Below are 18,453 nucleotides of genomic sequence, written 5' to 3' on the forward strand. Positions count from 1 at the left end.
GGTAATGTCACAAGAAAAACAATGGTGTGCTTGGTTTCAGGGTAACTTTATTCTGTCATGAGTTATTTACAAGTTTCTGACCACTTATAAAATGTGTTCAATGTGCTGCCCATTGTGTTGGATTGTCAATGCAACCCTCTTCTCCCACTCTTCACACACTGATAGCAACACTGCAGGAGAAATGCCAGCACAGGCATCCAGTATCCGTAGTTTCAGGTGCTGCACATCTCGTATCTTCACACCATAGACAATTGCCTTCAGATGACCCCAAAGATAAAAGTCTAAGGGGGTCAGATCGGGAGACCTTGGGGGCCATTCAACTGGCCCACGACGACCAATCCACTTTCCAGGAAAGTGTTCATCTAGGAATGCTCGGACCTGCACCCATAATGTGGTGGTGCACCATCCTGCTGGAAAAACTCAGGGAACGTGCCAGCTTCAGTGCATAAAGAGGGAAACACATCATCATGTAGCAATTTCAAATATCCAGTGGCCTTGAGGTTTCCACTGATGAAGAATGGACCCACTATCGTTGTGCCCCATATACCACACCAAACTAGAGATGGCACGATACCACTTTTTTATGTCCGATACCGATATCATAAATTTGGATATCTGCCGATACCGATATGAATCCGATATAGTGTTTTTTAATCAACAAAACTGTTTTTTAAAATATCTTGCTGCATTTTGCAAGTCTGCAAGTTCATACTCAAGTTTAAAAGAACAACTACACTAAAGCTATTCTGTTATACCTGTATGCAAAAAAAATATTTCATAGTTCAGCAATACTGATCAATCTAATAAACTTAAACCTGCACCATCCTCCCTATTCTGGTATTTTAAAGAGTACTTAGCATAAATATTAAGCAACCTAACTAATAGGGTTCCAACTCCCAGCAACAACAAAAATAAATAAATAAAAAATAGGGAACCACCCCTCACGCTCCACCTCATGATGCTTAATCGACATAATCAACCTTAATTTGATGCAGTGTGAAAAAAAATGCACAGAAATCAATTATTTTTCAAGAAATATTAAATAGATTCAACATCTTTCTTCAACAAAATTGCAGACTGCACAGATGGTACCTTCCCAAAGTAAAAAGTACTATAGCTTACTAGGGTATATATATTAGACTTAATAGTTACTATATACAGTAATTGACTTCTATTCATTTTACATCAAATTAAAACTTTGGGTGTCAGATAATTATTTATTAAAAGCTCGACATTTTAAATGAGAATAAGAAAGAAAAGTATGTCTTTGTGCCCCCTTTTCCCTGTTCATGCCCTATCGGCCCCCCTGGCTAAACTTTGCTAGATCCGCCCCTGCACAGTTACCAGCCGTCAGCTGTAGAAAAAGATCCTGGTGTAGAAAGTAATATTAAATACATTCTAACAACAGCTGATCAAGCTTAAACGTGCTGCTGTTGTTCAGCCGCTGGTTTCCTCTTTCTGGTGCAAAGTGGGCCAAAAACAAACAAGAGAGACTCGCGACAGAAAAGCCGATCAGCTGATCATTTAAGCAGTTTCACGATTGAAGTAGCAGCCGGAGAGCGAGAGGCAGTCGCTCGTTCAGCTTAACGTGGGAATGCTTTACAAACATTCAGAGATGGACTTACACACTTGCTTTACTTCTCTCGGGATCACTTTGTCGGAGATGAAATGCCGGGTTGCTAGCGAAGCTCCAAATGCTATCCAGACCACCGACAGGTCCCGCATGCCACAGCTGCTCTATCACGTGATGCATACTGCTCCGACGTGCTAACGTTCTGAGGTGAGTTACGGCGTGTTGCAGGTTTTGTGAGGTGCTTTCGTGATATTTAATGGATCGGATTACATTTTTTATTTTTCTCCGATATCCGATCCAGTAATTTAGGTCAGTATCGGACCGATACCGATACGTAATATCGGATCGGTCCATCTCTACACCAAACCATCACTTTTGTTGTTCCAACAGTCTTGGAGGGATCCATCCAATGTGGGTTAGTGTCAGACCAGTAGCAGTGGTTTTGTTTGTTAACTTCACCATTCACATAAAGGTTTGCCTCATCACTGAACAAAATCTTCTGCGTGAACTGAGGGTCCTGTTCCAATTTTTGTTTTGCCCATTCTGCAAATTCTGCGGCCGATCTGGGTCGTCCTTGCTGAGATGCTGCAGTAGCTGGAGTTTGTAAGGGTGCCATTTGTGAGTAGCTAATATCCGCCGAAGGGATGTTCGACTAACGCCACTCTCCAGTGACGTGCGGCGAGTGCTACGCTGTGGGCTCCGCTTGCTGCCTTTTATTGGAAAAAACAGTTACACAAGTTTGCACAAGCACCTCCCCTCGTAAAACCCCCCTTGGTTACAAAGACAAGGTACTGTGTGTGTGTGTGTGTGTGTGTGTGTGTGTGTGTGTAAAAGCATGTGCAAGAACTTGTATGTGTGTGTATGTGAGAATGTGTGTGTGTGTGTCATGGGGGTGCGTTTGTGTGACCTCCTGATCACAACTGTTTCTAACAACATCCTTGGTCATAAAGGGGGTAATCTCCCCCACACCCAATATATGCTTCAATTCCTGTATTGGTTCACCATACACAACACAGTGAAACCATAAAAAGGGCAGGAAGCTTACCAAATATCAAACAAACCTTCACAAGGGATGTGCCTGTGATAAAATACTACAGCCTCCCCCCAGAACCTCGAGAGGCTGGGGAGGGGGACAAAGGAATGCCTTGATCACAGAGTTTGTGACCCACACCTGTTTTCACAGAGTTCTTTCAATCAGCCAGGGTTTCGGGTTTTTTCACACCTTGGCTCATGTGATTAGGTAGAGGATCATCAGGGGTCCTTTGTCCCTCTGTGGGGGGAAACTCCTTCTGGGTTTAAATCTCTCCACCATTTGACCTTAGAACTGAAGAAGCTTCTCGGATGAGAGGTGAAACGTCTTCAAGCAACTAAAAGAAGTCCAGACGCTTTTCTTTGCAAGCTCCTTAGACTACGATGACCTGGATGACTGAGAACCTTCACAGACATTTTCTTGTGCCCACATTTTGGCAAATCCAACACTGAACCAGTTTCACCAAACTTAGCAAGCAGTTTGCTAACTGTAGCATGGGAGATGGGTGGTCTCGTAGGGTGTCTTGCATTGAAATCTGCTGCAATGACCCGGTTACTGCGTTCACCAGATATCAACACGATTTCGATCCGCTCCTCACGTGTTAACCTTCAACATGTCAATGGCTGTGAACAAAGAGAAACTTGTAAATAACTCATGAAAGAATAAAGTTACGTTGAAACCAAGCACACCATTGTTTTTCTTGTGACATTACCAATAACTTTGATGTGTCACATGGCCCTCTTCTTATTGAAAAAACAAAAGTTGTATCCAAGATGGCCGACTTCTAAATGGCCACCATGGTCACCGCCCATCTTGAGGAGTTTGCCCCTCACATATACTAATGTGCCACAAACAGGACTTTAATATCACCAACCATTCCCATGTTATTACGCTGTATCCATATAAATGGCCCACCCTGCACATCAGTGACAGCTGGTGCAAAAACACAAAGACTGTAGGAAGCTCCGGATTTGGAATATTTGACTGTGAAGTGCAGACTTATTTATTTATTCTATTTATCCCCTTCGTATATTTTATTTATATTTATATTTGTCTCTGTATTTATATATGTGTGTGTGTGTGTGTGTGTGTGTGTGTGTGTGTGTGTGTGTGTGTGTATATATATATATATATATATATATATAACATTCTGTAACTGTAACTTCTGTCGGTGCTGTGCTTTTGGAAACCTAATTTCCCAGAGGAACCCACCCGAGGGATTAATAAAGTTCTATCTTATCTTATAACTCTGCTTCATCTCTGTTTACATATTTGTGTTACTTTAAGAAGAGACAGGAAGTGTGCTGTACAGCCGTTGTGGGCCAAACCATTCTGTATGAGGATGGGGACTGTGACTCTGAAACTGCCTGTTAAGAGGATTAAAATTTATTTCTGAACAAACAGGGATGCTATAATCTGTGTGTGTGTGTGTGTGTGTGTGTGTGTGTGTGTGTGTGTGTGTGTGTGTGTGTGTGTGTATATATCTGTTATGATCAGTGTGTATTTGACAAGCAAACGATATAAAAGCTAAGTTGGTATGTTCGACCTGCGCGCTGACATCACACAGACGCTGCGTAGTGAAATATGACACTGAGCAGCTTTCCCGCCTTCCTCAAACAGTTTGCTGCTCTGAAACTCGTGAACTAAGCTGCGGCTGAAAACCAGCAGGAGTGAGTATTATTTAAATGCTTTTCCCTGAAAGGTGTTACAAAAGAAATGTTTTATAGTTAAGAATTTTACATTTATAAACTACACAGCAAATTCAAAAGTGTTAAATGTTTTGGTGTTAATAGTCTCCTTGCAAAAGTAGAGTTAATTTTACTCTAAGCAGAGTCACATTCTTTTAATGTAACTCTGAGGTGTAAAATGATAGTAGTTAAAATCGAGTGTTAAAAATGAGTGTTTCTCTGTCAAATCTGGAGGTGTTACAATGGAAACATTAACTCCTGACCTCTTAACTCTGAACTCCTAGAGGGGCTATGACACCAACAGAGTAAATTCACAGACTCCGCCCCCAGCACGGCTCCAATCGAAGCTGAAGTAAAGCCGTTTCAGAACATTTGCTACATATTTGAGTTGTTTGCCATGCTTGGTAAGTCATTTTTTCAAAGATTGTTTCAATTGTTATTAGCTTTTACTTCTGTGGCTCTTTGGAGTTGAGACAAAGCTGTGTGAAAGGCATTAGCCATGTTGCTCGGTGATAGCATAATATTCTGTTTTAGCTAGCTGAAAGGTATTGTTTGCAGGCAAATACCACAGCCTTGAAAAAAGCTTGCATGTGAATTTTCAGTCAAACTTTTGGTCAAATACACCTAAAACAATGTGTAGAACGTGAAATGTTGGTATAATGGTGCTGCTTGAAGCCTGAAAACGATCGCCCATGAAAAAAAAACGAGCAAACAGCAGTAGCTGACGTCCTGACTGGATTCTACGTTAGCATAGATCCCTCCAGAGTTTTGTGCACACGGTTTAGGTAAAAATGAAAAAGGTTGAGGTTTTACATTTAGTTCAGTATTAACTGTTGCCTGTGTCCTTGTCTTTTGGGAAAATACTTTACACAAGTAATGGCTCAAAGAGGATTCCTTTTTTTTTTACTGTGCTGCAATTGTTTACTGGATTATTTGTGCCATTAATTAGTGTCAACTAATTTTTATTCGATCTCCGCACAGGATATGCTTGTGAAGATGGAATATGGGGGAGAGCAGAAGTGCGTTGAAGTTCCACAAAGGGATGAATGAAGGACATGCATATTGTATTGAAGAAATAAGTGATGAGAATGCTGTTATTTGCATTTACCATGTCAGACCTTTTGATAAACAAAATTCTAATGAAAGTGAGAACATGTATACTGTTACATCTTTCAGAAAATGTTTTGAAATTGTGGTGCACAGTTCAGAATAAATGTTTTCCAAAAACCATTGCGTCTTTTTAGTAAATGTTTATTTCCAAAAGAAATTTCTAGAAGTTCAGAACAGTAAAATTCCCGCTTTTTAGAATGAATTAGAAGATAACTCTTACGTAGTTAAACTAAAATACTCTTTGAGAGTTAATATATAAACTCTTAACACCAAGTGTTAAATTATCAACTCCAGACAGATTTGGTGTTTAACACTAAATCAGAGTTAACGTACCAACTCTCCAAAAAGAGTTAAATTAACACTCTCTGGTGTGGACCCATATAGACACTTTAATAGTGTTGAAATCAAATCCGACAGTGTTAATTTGGACATGCTGGATTTGCTGTGTATTGTTGATCTTGTGGTTTGAACAAAGAAATGTGAGAGCAGATTATCGCCTGTTATGGGTTCTGTTTCCTGGTAGTGCGTGTCATTGGCACAGCAGCTCTGTCCTCGGACAGCATCTCCTCCCATCAGGAAGTTTGTTTCAGGGAAGCTTTTTTTTCTGCAGACGATGAATAAAGCACCTCTGCAAAAGCCTGTATACAGTGTGTGTCGTATGTACCTGCTCCTTAGTGCAAGGAGGAACAGGATGAGCAGTGCCGGAGCTACAAAATGACCTGCAGCAGGTCAGTGGTGTGACAGACGGGGTCCTCGGGTCCTCCTGGTGAACAACACCCGCCCTCATGGAGAATAGAAAGGCTCAGTGCAAAGGAAACTCTGACTATAGAGTCTCTGTGTAAATGTTGTTGTTCGTGATTCTGATCTGCTGCCGAGTCGATTTCCCACAGCTGGAAACAGAACACACAGATCACTCTGTGTTTACATGACAGCTCTCAGAGGGCGGGGCCTTTAAACTGCGTTTCAATAAGTGTTAAAACAAGGCTGAAAGTAGAAATGAAACTTCTCAGATGAATGTGAGGTGCAGTGAAAACTGCACAGTGTGCTTTCACCTCTCAGTGTGTTGGGTTCATGGAGCTGGTGTAACAGCGTTTCTGTCCGTGTGTCAGATGTCAACGATTTCAGAGGAAGAGTGGAAAATAGCTCTGACCGAGATCCTCGAAGAGCTCGATGGGTCACAGTACAAGAAGATGATGCTTTTTCTGTCGGATATCCCCAAACATGTAAGGACGGACAAGCCCAGAGAAGAGATGCCCCAAGTAATCATCGAGCACTACGGAGTGGAAACATCTGTCCTTGAAATCAAGAATATAATGGATCGGATACCTCGGAGGGACACAAGAGTTCAGGACCGACTGCGCCCCTTTGTGGAAAGACTGAAGAAGAAACCGGAGAGTGAAAGAAGAGGTGAGTTCATCCTGTGACCTGATGTTTATGTGAAGTTTCTACAGATGGTCTGTGAGCAACAGCAGAAGCTTTAAAGGTCAGTGCAAGTGAAAATCAAGAGGTTTTTACAGATGTTTGATGTTTAGGTCTTTTTTTCTTTCTTCATGTTAAAATGAGAATCTAAGATTTAATTATTCATGTTTATTCATTTTATTGTAATTCCACATTTCTTGAAAGGTCGAAAAATGTTTTATGAAAGTGCCAGATACACAGCATCACATGATTAAACCAGGGACCACTGGGAGGGTTTCATGCTTACTTTGTGGAGAAAACTGCTGCCTCACATGACTTTAACAACCTGTGTGCTCAACCTTTAAAAATGTGACTTTCAGGGAAGAAGAGGAAACAGAGTGAAACTGTTCTGAGGTCAGCGGGCAGAAAGGGTGAAGCTGGTAGGTGAACATCTATCTGTATGGAGTCACAGTGTTTCTGCTGAAGGTTAATGTTGTTTTCATACCTATAGTTCGGTTTTTCTGATCACAGAAAAACCGAAGTGAACCAAAATGTTTCTCTAACCATGAGAGAACGTTGAGTCCACTCATTGGTCAGACATGTCTAGGGATGGGTATCGTTTAGGTTTTATCCGATACCGGTGCCAAATCGGTACTTTTGAAACTGTGCCGGTGCTCAAACGGTGCTCAAACCGGTGCTTAAAGAATGAAGAACACAAAATTGGTCCAAAAACCTCTCATTTTCAGCTGGTTTTTTGTAAAAAGATAACAATGTTAGCCTTTTCTGCAGCTATGGGGCATATATGGTATCACTCTTGGCTGGAAGCAGTGCTTAAACAATGGAAAAAACACAAACTTTGTCCTAAACCTCTCATGTTTAACTGTTTTCCACTTTTTCTTTGGTCATTTTAGCCTTTTTGTCCAGGGTGAAGGGAGCATCTGCCATCAAACAAGAAGACAGCCGCATGTAGCTATGATGATGTTTGCTAGTTCACCTTACATGCATTGATGTAATAACGTGGTTAGCCTACTCAACGTAAATTACACACGAACAACATGAAGCTCCTCACGCAGAGAAGAACGGCTGCTGCTGCATCATCATCCTCATCATTTCTGCTACACTGGCAGGGCTAGGGGCCAGGACTCTCCTCTTCGTGTTTTTGGGGGATGTTGCATAACAGGCTGATAACAGGCAACCCACCCGCAGTAGATGTGCTCGGTGTGAGGTCTCGCAGTAAGCTATCAAATACGGCGCATTTCTCGGCTTTTAAAAAAAACGCTATGCGTCGCCAGGTGTTTCATCGGATTCTTGGTGTTACCTCCTTTGACAGTATCACAGTATCAGCTTAAAGCACTTGTTGCTGCTGAGTTTGCATCTTTTGCTGTGAAGTACAGCCAGACTTTGACCGCTTCGCCTTGGGCATTTTTAATCTGTAGCTCTGCTCTAACAGAACGTACGTACCTGGCCCCGCCTACTATCCTCGGAAACGTAAAATGATTGGCTAGAATCTAAAGTGTATCACAGCTCAGGAAAATAAAGCACCGAAATAAAGCACCGAAATGTGCGCTGCTTTTCGGTCTGGTTACTACCGTTTATGTCAGAACCGGTGCCATCATGGCACCGGACACCGGTACCCATCCCTAGTCATGACTGAAGGCAGCAGCCACAAAAGTAAAAAACTGCACTAGTAGATAACATTGAGAGTTTGCATAAACAGCTGGTTGCTCGCCTGTACTGACATCTATGGCATCCTGCTGCATCCCAGAATGCAAAGCGTAGCTACGGGAAGGCGCTTTGTTTCAACCTTGTAGCATTCCTGGTAATTTGTTTGGAACAGGACCGAGACCATGTCGTCCAAAGGGTCTTGGTGCAGTTGTTTTGGTTGCATTCAAGTGTGATTACTGTCAGTTCCTGCATATCCCTGAATAACTTGTAACAACGGGCCTGACACTCGGTCCTCCCAGAGCTCCTCCTACAAGACATCCATAGCAGGAGACCACAAGAGACATAAGGGAGCCAAACCTCCTCACGTTGTGAGAGTAAAGTGTTGGTCCCGTGCTGCCAGCTGGGATGAAAAGTGCATCATCCAGAATGTGAGGATGATCTACCTGCTCCAGTAACCTGACATAGACCTTCCCAGGGAGGCAGTGGAGTGTGAGTCCTGATCACTGCAGGAACCACACTCTGGTCCCCCTCTTTAAAACGTGGGACCACCACGCTAATCCAGAGGCTCTGACCCAGATATCCATGCAGTGTAGCAAAGACCCGTCAATCAAAGCAACTCTGGTTGACCTTCTGATGTCTGTGAGCTGACTCAAAAACTCAAAGGCTATAAAAGCTAATCAAACTCGACTGGAGATGGTTAGCTTGTGGCGCCACATTGTTGATGCCACAACAGGAACCAAGGAACCTTACGGCCATAGCTGCATGTAGCTGCCTCAGTAGTTGAGGTCGGTAACTCGGCCCATACTGACTCTTCATTGAAGGTCATACCAGAGCTCCCAGCACGTCCTCACTAAACACCAGAGCACAGCAGGGCACCAGATCCAACTCACGCCCAGGTTGTAATCACACAGCTCTGCTCATAGATTCAGCTGAGTCTCCATGTGGCTGCACATCTGATGCTGGGCTGGTGTTTGGCTGTGCATCGAGGTGAGCCTGACTATATCTGGTAATCTCTCAACCTCAAACACAAGATGAGGCTCACTGGCCACCACAGAGCTGACAGTACAGGCTCCAAAAGCCAGTTTGGATCGGACTTGATCCACAAACAATCATATTAAACCGACAGATTTGAGGGTTTTACCTTCAAACCAGAGTAACACAGTTTCTTCTCTTATAGGCAAGCAGAAAAGCTGCCAGCCTGACAAAGTCAGAGTGAAATCATCATCATCATCATCAGCACCGAACCGCTCCCTCCGTCAGGTATGGTCATTTATTCTGCTGCTTTTATATCTCCTCAAATCAGAGGAAGCGGAGGAAGGTGATGATGTGACAAACACAGAGACACCGAGGGAACAGATGAATATAATAATGAGATGAGGGGACAGATTATGGAAAAAAAGATTCATCAACTGAACACAAATATAAGTAACTGATAAGATTTATTAACACAGAGAAGCTGAAACCATGCTGACAGATTATTCATATTTTCATACAGTGTTTAACACAAAGTCCCTGCAGTACATCAACATAACTCTGATTTGAGCTGCTGGTTTCCTCAGACTGATCCTGGGACAGCAGAAAAGTCCAAGGAGAAGAAGAAGATGGAAAACAGAGATGCATCCAAGACTCACAAGGTACCCACTGCTCTCAGAATACAAGGGAACAGAGGGAACATGTTATTAAAGTGAGGGAACCGATTAACAAGTCACAGGACATGATTGATAAACTGATGGAGGCTGCAAGATGATACGGTCTGTGGTTTTAGAGGATTGTTGCATGAAACAGCCTCAATCTTAGTATTTATTGTTCACTCTGATTTTAATACAGGTACACTAGTCCAACCTGTGGGTCGGGCCCCTGAAAAGGGTCAACAGATAAATGTGAGGTGTCATTTCATGATTAGAAAGAGATTTCCAACTATTTCCAGATCAACATACAAATTCCTGCCTCCAGATTTTGGACTTGTCTTCACTTTTATAGTTGCGGTGAAGTTTTGAATGACAATAACAGAGAAATGAAAAAGACTCAGAAGACACTGTCTCTTGATCTCTTCACTGCCGGAGTTACACTGGGATTGATTTTCTAAACTTACTGTTTTAATGTATAATCTAAAATAACACAGCTGTGTGAGTCCAGTATCTCTCTGTGTCTCAGGTGCCAACGATTTCAGAGACAAACTGGAAAAGAGCTCTGACTGCCATCCTCGGGCAGCTGAACAACCCTCAGTACAATGAGATGCTGACATTTCTGAAAATCCTCCAAAAGAAGAAAACCACTAAGTTCAAAGAAAATTTGCCCCAAAACATTATTGAGCGCTTCGGAGTGGAAACGTCCATCCAGAAAGTCAAAGAAGCACTAGATCGGATACCTCGGAGGGACGATGCAGTCCAGAAACACTTGCGACCCTTTGTGCACAAACTGAAGAGCAAACAGGAAAAGAAGAAGAAGGGTGAGGTCACACTGTGAGGTGTGTAAATGTCAGACTTCTACAGACAGTCTGTGGTAGGACCAAGCTTTTATCATAAGAAACCCTGTTTTTAAAAGTTCATTAAAGGATTCAGAGAATCTGAAATTTCTGCACACACAGAGAAACCTGCAGACCGGTACTGAGGCAACACCTGCTGTTTCTTATTTCAGCAGACAATGAACAAAGTACCTCTGCACTTACACTGACCTGTCTGCAGTCCACACATGAAAACATTTTTGTCATTATTTTGTCATGTTTCTCAGGTCTTTGTCTGAATTTCTACGAACATTATTGCTAAGGATTGTCTTATTGCATTGGAGTCACACTGGGTTAAATATGTACACTTGGGTTTTAAGGGGTATTTATTATTTTCTTCTTTTTTTGGGTTGTATGGAAGCCCCAAACGCAATTTCATTGTTCTTGACAATGACAATAAATAAATAAATACTACTACTACTACATCCGCGGCAGGTTTTTAAACCAGCTACTAAACCAAGGAGCTGATTGAACATACTGTGATCAGCTCAGTCTCTGATCACAGAGTGAATCAGCTCGCAGTTTGAAGTTAGAGTTTGTTTTCTGCTTCTCGAACAGAAGACAGATCTTAACAGCATTTTTCTTCTTTTAAAGGTAAACGGATAAACTCTCAGCGTAAGGTAAGAAGAAATAAACCACCATTTTTAACCACATGGCCCCTGCAGTGCATCACAAATAGTTTGTGTTTAATTAATGATTGTTGTGAATTTGGTCTCCACAGACTGATCCTGCCGGCATAATGAAGTCCAAAAAGAAGAAGATGGAGAACAAAGATTCATCCCTGAGATCAACTGAAACCACAGAAACTCCAAAGGCAGCTGCTGTTTTCAGCCCCTTGCCCATGAATACTGTATCATCCATGAGTTTGAATGGAGCCACCAAAACTCCCGAGGTAGCTTCTGTTTACTGAGTGCGGGGTGTAAATGTGTTTAAATAGATTTTGAGCTAGTTTTTATTCAGTTTTTTAGTATAATATAAGGTAACAGCTTAATAAAAGAGAGGAAATAAACTGAGGGAGCACATTAACAAATCAAGGTAACAGCTTAATAATTTTATAGAATTGATTAGTAAACTGAGGAACCAGAACTGTGGGAACTGATTAATAAAACGAGGGAAGTAATTAGTAAACATAAGGAACTGAATAATAAACGTAAGTAGTAAAAGAATGGAATAGATTTATAAACTGAGTTAACAAAGTATTGATTTAAGAGAACCTATTGATAAACTGAGGTAAATTAATAAATTAAAGATAACTAAAAAACTAAAGGAATAATAATGGATTGGATTTATATAGCGCTTTTCAAGGCACCCAAAGCGCTTTACAATTCCACTATTCATTCTCTCTCACATTCACACACTGGTGGAGGCAGCTACAGTTGTAGCCACAGCTGCCCTGGGGCAGACTGACAGAAGCGAGGCTGCCATATCGCGCCATCGGCCCCTCTGGCCAACACCAGTAGGCGGTAGGGTAAAGTGTCTTGCCCAAGGACACAACGACCAGGACAGAAAGCCCGGGGATTGAACCGGCAACCTTCCGGTTACAGATACGCTTCCCAACCCCCTGAGCCAAGGTCGCCCCTAAACAGATCAATAAACAAATCAATAAACTTGGAGAACCGATTACTATAGTTATGTTAACAGATGAATTATTCGAGGGAATGTTAAGGTTCACATAATTGAGGAAGGAGACTACAAACAACCAGGTCCAGAAGATCTTGGTCAAACAATTGATTTTAATGAATACACGCGTGGGAAGACCACTGTACGCAGACAGCACTTGATCTTCGACTTAATCAAAGCATACACAGATTTTTATAGCATCAGGGTTTGAATTAATGACGCCCCTTCATACGTCACAGACAGAATATATACACACGTCAAATCAAAACCACAATGACTTTTAACACTGTTTAAAGGAACGTTGTCTTCTATCTTCATGTCCGGTACTTCCTGTCACTGCCGGATGCTCTCTTGTCATCTTGACACATCAGCAGCAGTTCTGCGACAAACTGCTCTTTTGCAACCCCAAGCAAAACATGATTAAACTTTCACCTATAAATGATTCTCTAACTGAGTGTGTGTCTGTCGTCCTCAAATGCTCTCTCAATTCACCCGTTGCACTTCTGACCTTTTACCAGACCAGAGGCTCATCCTTATGTGTAATAACCTAACTGAAACTACATGTACTATGTTGAATAAATGTTTTAATCAAGAACCTCTACTAAGAGCTTAGTAAAAGAATATAAAAGTATAACAGACAATTTGAATAACCTAGTAATTCAAATAGCCTCGTCTAACCTGCTCAGAATGACTTTCGGTTTCAGTCCTGCAAACTCTCTGCAACTTCCTGTCAACTCCTGCAACTTAGTCTTTCTAAAAGACACACACTGTTTAAACCTCTGAATACAATATCAATGCTGCAGATTCTATTATTAATGCAATGGTAATGATGATGATTATTTAACACTAGCAGTAAAATAATTTCCCTGCTCCACAGGAACTTATTCATGAATTTAGGGAACTAATTAATAAATCAAGGTCAGTGAACCAACAACAGAACTAATTGATAAACAAAGAAACCGAATAGTACTGAGTTAACAAATTAATAAACCCAGGGAAGTGATTAATAGAGGGACATTAATCCATCAAGGGAACCGGACATTAAACTCAATAGTAAACTAACAGATTAATTCACCAAACAAAAGGTTTATCAAATGGCAGTTTACACTCTCACAGTTAACATCCATAACTGACAGGATGTAGTAGAGAAACTCAATTAGAGGTCAAAATGTATTCATATATCTATTAATATTTTTACATATTAATATATAATATTTCTTTTAAAAATTATCAATAATATTTATTAAATAAATAATTATATTTGGTTTTACCATATGGCCCCATCATTGCATCACAATTATTTTGTGTTTAATTACACTGTAAATGATTTCCTGTTTTAATTTGGTCTCCACAGACTGATCCTGTCGGCACAATTAAGCCCAAAAAGAAGAAGACGCAGAACAACGATTTATCTATGAAGTCAGCTGAAACCACAAACGCTCCCGAGGTAGCTGCTGTTTCCAGGCTGCAGAGTGCAAATGTTTTTGATTTTCTTCCTTTTTTAACAAGTCAGTTGTTATTCAAATGCTTGGTAAAGTACAAGGGAATGGCTTAAAAATAATGGAAATAAACTGAGGGGACATATTAGTAAATCAAGATTACAGATTAATAAACCAAAGGGACAGATTAGTGAAGGGAAGAAACCAAAGAGTGTGTTTAAAAGGAGGAGCTAACATTTTAATACATTAAATTTAAGGATTGGATTAACAGATTTACAAACAAGGAGTAAAGATTAGTACCACATGACCATTAGGGGGCTCTGTAATTTGGGGTTTTTGGGTAACCTTGTGCTCTTTTTCAGTCTGATTGTTCAGAACCATCAGAGGCTAAACTGGAGGAGCCAGCGAACAGTGATTCATCCCTGAATTTGAATGGAGCCACCAAAACTCCCAAGGCAGCTGCGCAGGTTCAGAGTGCACCTGTCCACACTGGGAGAGTTAAAATCAAAGCAGTCACATCCTTCAATAAAAGCAACACTCACCTGGTGGTGGATGTAAAAACGGAGCTGAAGGAGTGTTTTGTGAGGACTCGTCTCCTGGCAGAGGCACTTGGCTACAAAATGGATGAAGGCGTTGAAGCCAGAATCCGCGAGGCAATGCCGATCTCAGCAGAGGCTACAATGCAAGGAAAGAAAATTACGGCCATTAAAAAGGTTTAAAAATGTATTTTTATGATTATTTAATTTTACCTGTCTCACTCTGTTTTTCTAAGCTCATTGTGTAAATGACCATTAAATGGACACACATATTTCAGTAGTATTCTCACGTTTTTTGAATGTTTTGTTTTGAAGTTCAGCCTTTTATTTTGAAAGACAAAATTATAGTGCAAAACAGGAAAAAGGCTAAGTAGTAAGAAGTAATGTGAGATAAACCTCGCAGTGTTTCCTGGTCTGTTGGATTTTCAGCATTATTTCCTCTGTTCAGATTGTCGGTCTTTGGTTGTTGTTGAGTTAGTAGTTTCAGGCACTTTGTGTAGCACTTTTGGAAGTTGCAGATTTTCCCAGTGTTCCAATAACTGATGGATCAGAGGCACTTTCAGACTGAAGGAACTTTTTCAGAATTTTTAAAAACTTTTTAAGTGACTGCATCTTTTTTTAGCTTCTGCCTCCAACAAGTTAGGTGCTTGGAGTTCTTCAGTGGTTGAACAAAGAGGAGCACCAAGAACAGGCACAAACATGGTAATATGGTATGTTGTTCTTGTGGAGGTAACACATTTGGACAGTTACCCTCAGGTATGGTTCTTCTATATTATATACAGTACTGTGCAAAAGTTCAAGGCATGTGAGAAAAATTGCTGTAAACAAAGAGTGCTTTCAGAAATGGAGGAGTTAGTCATTAATTTCCACAATCAACAAAATGCAGTGAATGAGCAAAAGAGAAATGTAAATCAAATCCATATTTGTGGTGACCACCCTTTGCCTTCTTCTAAGTACACTTACAGGGCGATCGTGGCTCAAGAGTTGGGAGTTCGCCTGGTAATCGGAAGGTTGCCGGTTTGAGCCCCGGCTCGGAGAGTCTCGGTCGTTGTGTCCTTGGGCAAGACACTTCACCTACTGGTGTTGGCCAGAAGGGCCGATGGCACGATATGGCTTCTGTCAGTCTGCCCCAGCTGTGTCTACAACTGTAGCTGCCTCCACCAATGTGTGTGTGAATGGATGGATGACTGAATGTAGTGTAAAGCGCTTTGGGGTCCCTAGGCGGGACCAGTAAAAGCGCTATACAAATACAGGCCATTTACCAATTATTTACTTGCACACAGTTTTTGAAGGACTCGGCTGGTAGGTAGTTCAAATATCTTGGAGAACTAAGCACAGATCTTCTGTGGATGTCGGCGTCCTCACATCCAACTGTCTCTTCATGTAATCCCAGACACACTCGATGATGTTGACATCGGGGGTCTGTGGGGGCTGGACCATCACTTCCAGGACTTCTTTACACTGCAGATAGTTCTTCATGACTTTGGCTGTGTGTTTGGGGTCAATGTCCTTCTGCAGAATATATTTGGGGCCAAAAAACAATCATTTATATTTCTGAAAAGTTTCTGTTTACAGAATTTTTTCACACCTGCCTAAAACATTTGCACAGTACTGTAAATAATAATAATACTATTACTACTACGAATACATTTGTTACTGTAAGTATTCTTAAACTCTGTGTAACATTTGAGGCATTTTAGATGATAAGATAAAAACATTATTTGTTTCCCTATCTTACATGCATAGTTATGTGTTGTGGATGATGAAGTAATCACTAACATTACACATGAAAGAGCTTTTCTACTTTTTGTTTGTAATTACCAAAAATCATTGAGACAAAAAGGAGAAAATGGAATCTCTCTTCACTTTTTTGCTTCTGTACATACATTTTTTAAATTTTGCATACCAAATACAGTCGTCATTGTTCCGCCTGACTGATAATGACTTCCCGTTAAATGGTGAATGATAAACGGTGTTACCTTTAATGTTAGATGATTTTCTTCCAGACTTAATCCTTTCTTTTACTAACTGTACTGTTCCTTTAAAAGCAGTTCAGTAGACAGTTTGAATGTCAGTAATAAACTAACGAGGCCTTTTTTTTGCTGGTTGTACTTTTTGACCAGGTTTTGATTTTGCTTCCAAACATGGGTTACAGGTCTGTTTGGTGTTCTTGAGGTTTTGTGTCTGAACCATTTCTTTATCATCACACCACATTAAAGCTGTGTTTCCTGTTCCTGTTCTCTTTGGCTTGTTGAATATTCAGTAGAGTTTTTTCTGTTTCTGGTGTTTTAAAAAAAAAATTAAATTAAACCCACTTGCCTCCATCATACAATCACACAGGCCTGTGCCCTGCAGTGTTTCAGGCTTATTTGTTCTTGCGGGCAGCAACCTTTTATACAAGTACAGCTGAACAGCGGAAAATTCATCATCTGCAATAAAATAATTTATATTCTTCTTGAGGTTTTGTGTCGTGATCGTGGCTCAAGAGTTGTGAGTTTGCCAATCGGAAGGTTGCCGGTTCGAGCCCCGGCTCCGACAGTCTCGGTCGTTGTGTCCTTGGGCAAGACACTTCACCCGTTGCCTACTGGTGGTGGTCAGAGGGCCCGGTGGCGCCAGTGTCCGGCAGCCTCGCCTCTGTCAGTGCAGCTGTGGCTACAATGTAGCTGCCATCACCAGTGACTGAATGTTGTGTAAAGCGCTGTACAAATACAGGCCATTTACCATTTTACTTATGATGTAAGACGGTGAGGTTAAGTCACTCCATAACACAGCCCGTGTATTTTCACTATAATACCCGAGGTTATTAGATAATTTAAATGCCACTCTTACACAGAAACATTACAGTAAACATTCATGTTAAATCTGGAGGAATTACAGATTTATAAACATCATAAAGTGCTTCCACATTGTTCTGTAAAACATTTATACATGTCCTTTACTGATCCATAACAGAGCTCCAACCTAGTGTGACAGGAAGCATACACATGAAGACTAGAATGAAGCTTTTTTCATTTCTTTTAATAAGACATGATTAAAATCACCTGATATTAAGTGTGATGCTTCATTTTCGCACCAGCAGGTGGAGTGGTGGATTGTTTGATGGCTGTGTTAAGATTGCTGTTGTGTGAGGAGAGGCAACAGGGGGTCCAGTACTGAACCTGAAAAACTGATGCAGCTCATTAGCTCGGTCCGCCTTCTCTCTATATGTATCTGCTCCTCCTTGTTCCTAGACCTGAATATCCTCGTCTTTTCATTCAGCTTCAGGTGATGAAATGGGAGAAACGTACTGAACTCAGAGAGAAACAAGCAAGTTAGCAATCAGCCATGCTAGTATTGATCCAATACCAACAACAACATATCGATATTACCAATATTTGGATTGATCCACCCCTTACACAACTTTCAGGTGGGCACAACAATAAAAAGGAGTCCCTTAAAGTTACCTTGCACATGGGAGGTGACTTGGTTAGATGTATTATGAGTCTCCACAAACTTTCATTCCTTCAGTGTGTCTGTGTTTGAGTATAGAGGTCTGATGTCCTTAACACTGTGCTCTGAATTTAATTAAAAGCATTTAAATGTAAACTGTAACGAGCACTGATACACAGCAGAAAACATCTGTTTGTGTCAAACTGGCATCAGTAATGAGTGTGCCATTTGGTTAAATGCCTCGACTGTCTTATCATTTCTTCATGTCCTCTGCTCACATCGCCGGTGGGAGGGGCTAACACGAGGAGAGGCATGGCAGAGAGTAATCCACGATGTGCAAATTATGAAATGAGGAAGCAGGAAGTGGGGCTCTGCTCTGTGGACAAGAACTAGTGACTGGATCGTTGCTCATGGGGGAGGAGACCTATTATTTCATACTTGGGGAGGCTTGTGCCACCTCAT

General features: G+C 41.2%; 1 protein-coding gene across 1 annotated transcript; it reads left to right on the plus strand.

Annotated features, from left to right (window-relative positions):
• Positions 1-6,510: 6,510 nt before the first annotated feature.
• LOC146624843 (uncharacterized) lies at positions 6,511-14,745 on the plus strand. Its single transcript, XM_085363479.1, has 9 exons — positions 6,511-6,808; positions 7,180-7,239; positions 9,642-9,724; positions 10,024-10,098; positions 10,619-10,913; positions 11,054-11,067; positions 11,689-11,781; positions 14,035-14,061; positions 14,389-14,745. Exons 1-9 carry the CDS (start codon positions 6,511-6,513, stop codon positions 14,743-14,745), a joined length of 1,302 nt encoding a protein of 433 aa, XP_085219605.1.
• The last annotated feature ends 3,708 nt before the right edge of the window (positions 14,746-18,453 follow it).

The sequence above is a fragment of the Diplotaxodon limnothrissa genome, linkage group LG10 (genome assembly GCF_057381915.1).
Source record: "Diplotaxodon limnothrissa isolate DT_005_m linkage group LG10, D_limnothrissa_male_GT1.1, whole genome shotgun sequence".
NCBI lineage: Eukaryota > Metazoa > Chordata > Actinopteri > Cichliformes > Cichlidae > Diplotaxodon > Diplotaxodon limnothrissa.

Coding starts and splice junctions, on each gene's coding strand:
- LOC146624843 (XM_085363479.1), top strand. CDS start 6,511: ATGTCAACGATTTCAGAGGAAGAGTGGAAAATAGCTCTGACCGAGATC. Junction 7,240..9,641: donor GGGCAGAAAGGGTGAAGCTG/GTAGGTGAACAT, acceptor CTTCTCTTATAG/GCAAGCAGAAAAGCTGCCAG. Junction 10,099..10,618: donor ATGCATCCAAGACTCACAAG/GTACCCACTGCT, acceptor TCTGTGTCTCAG/GTGCCAACGATTTCAGAGAC.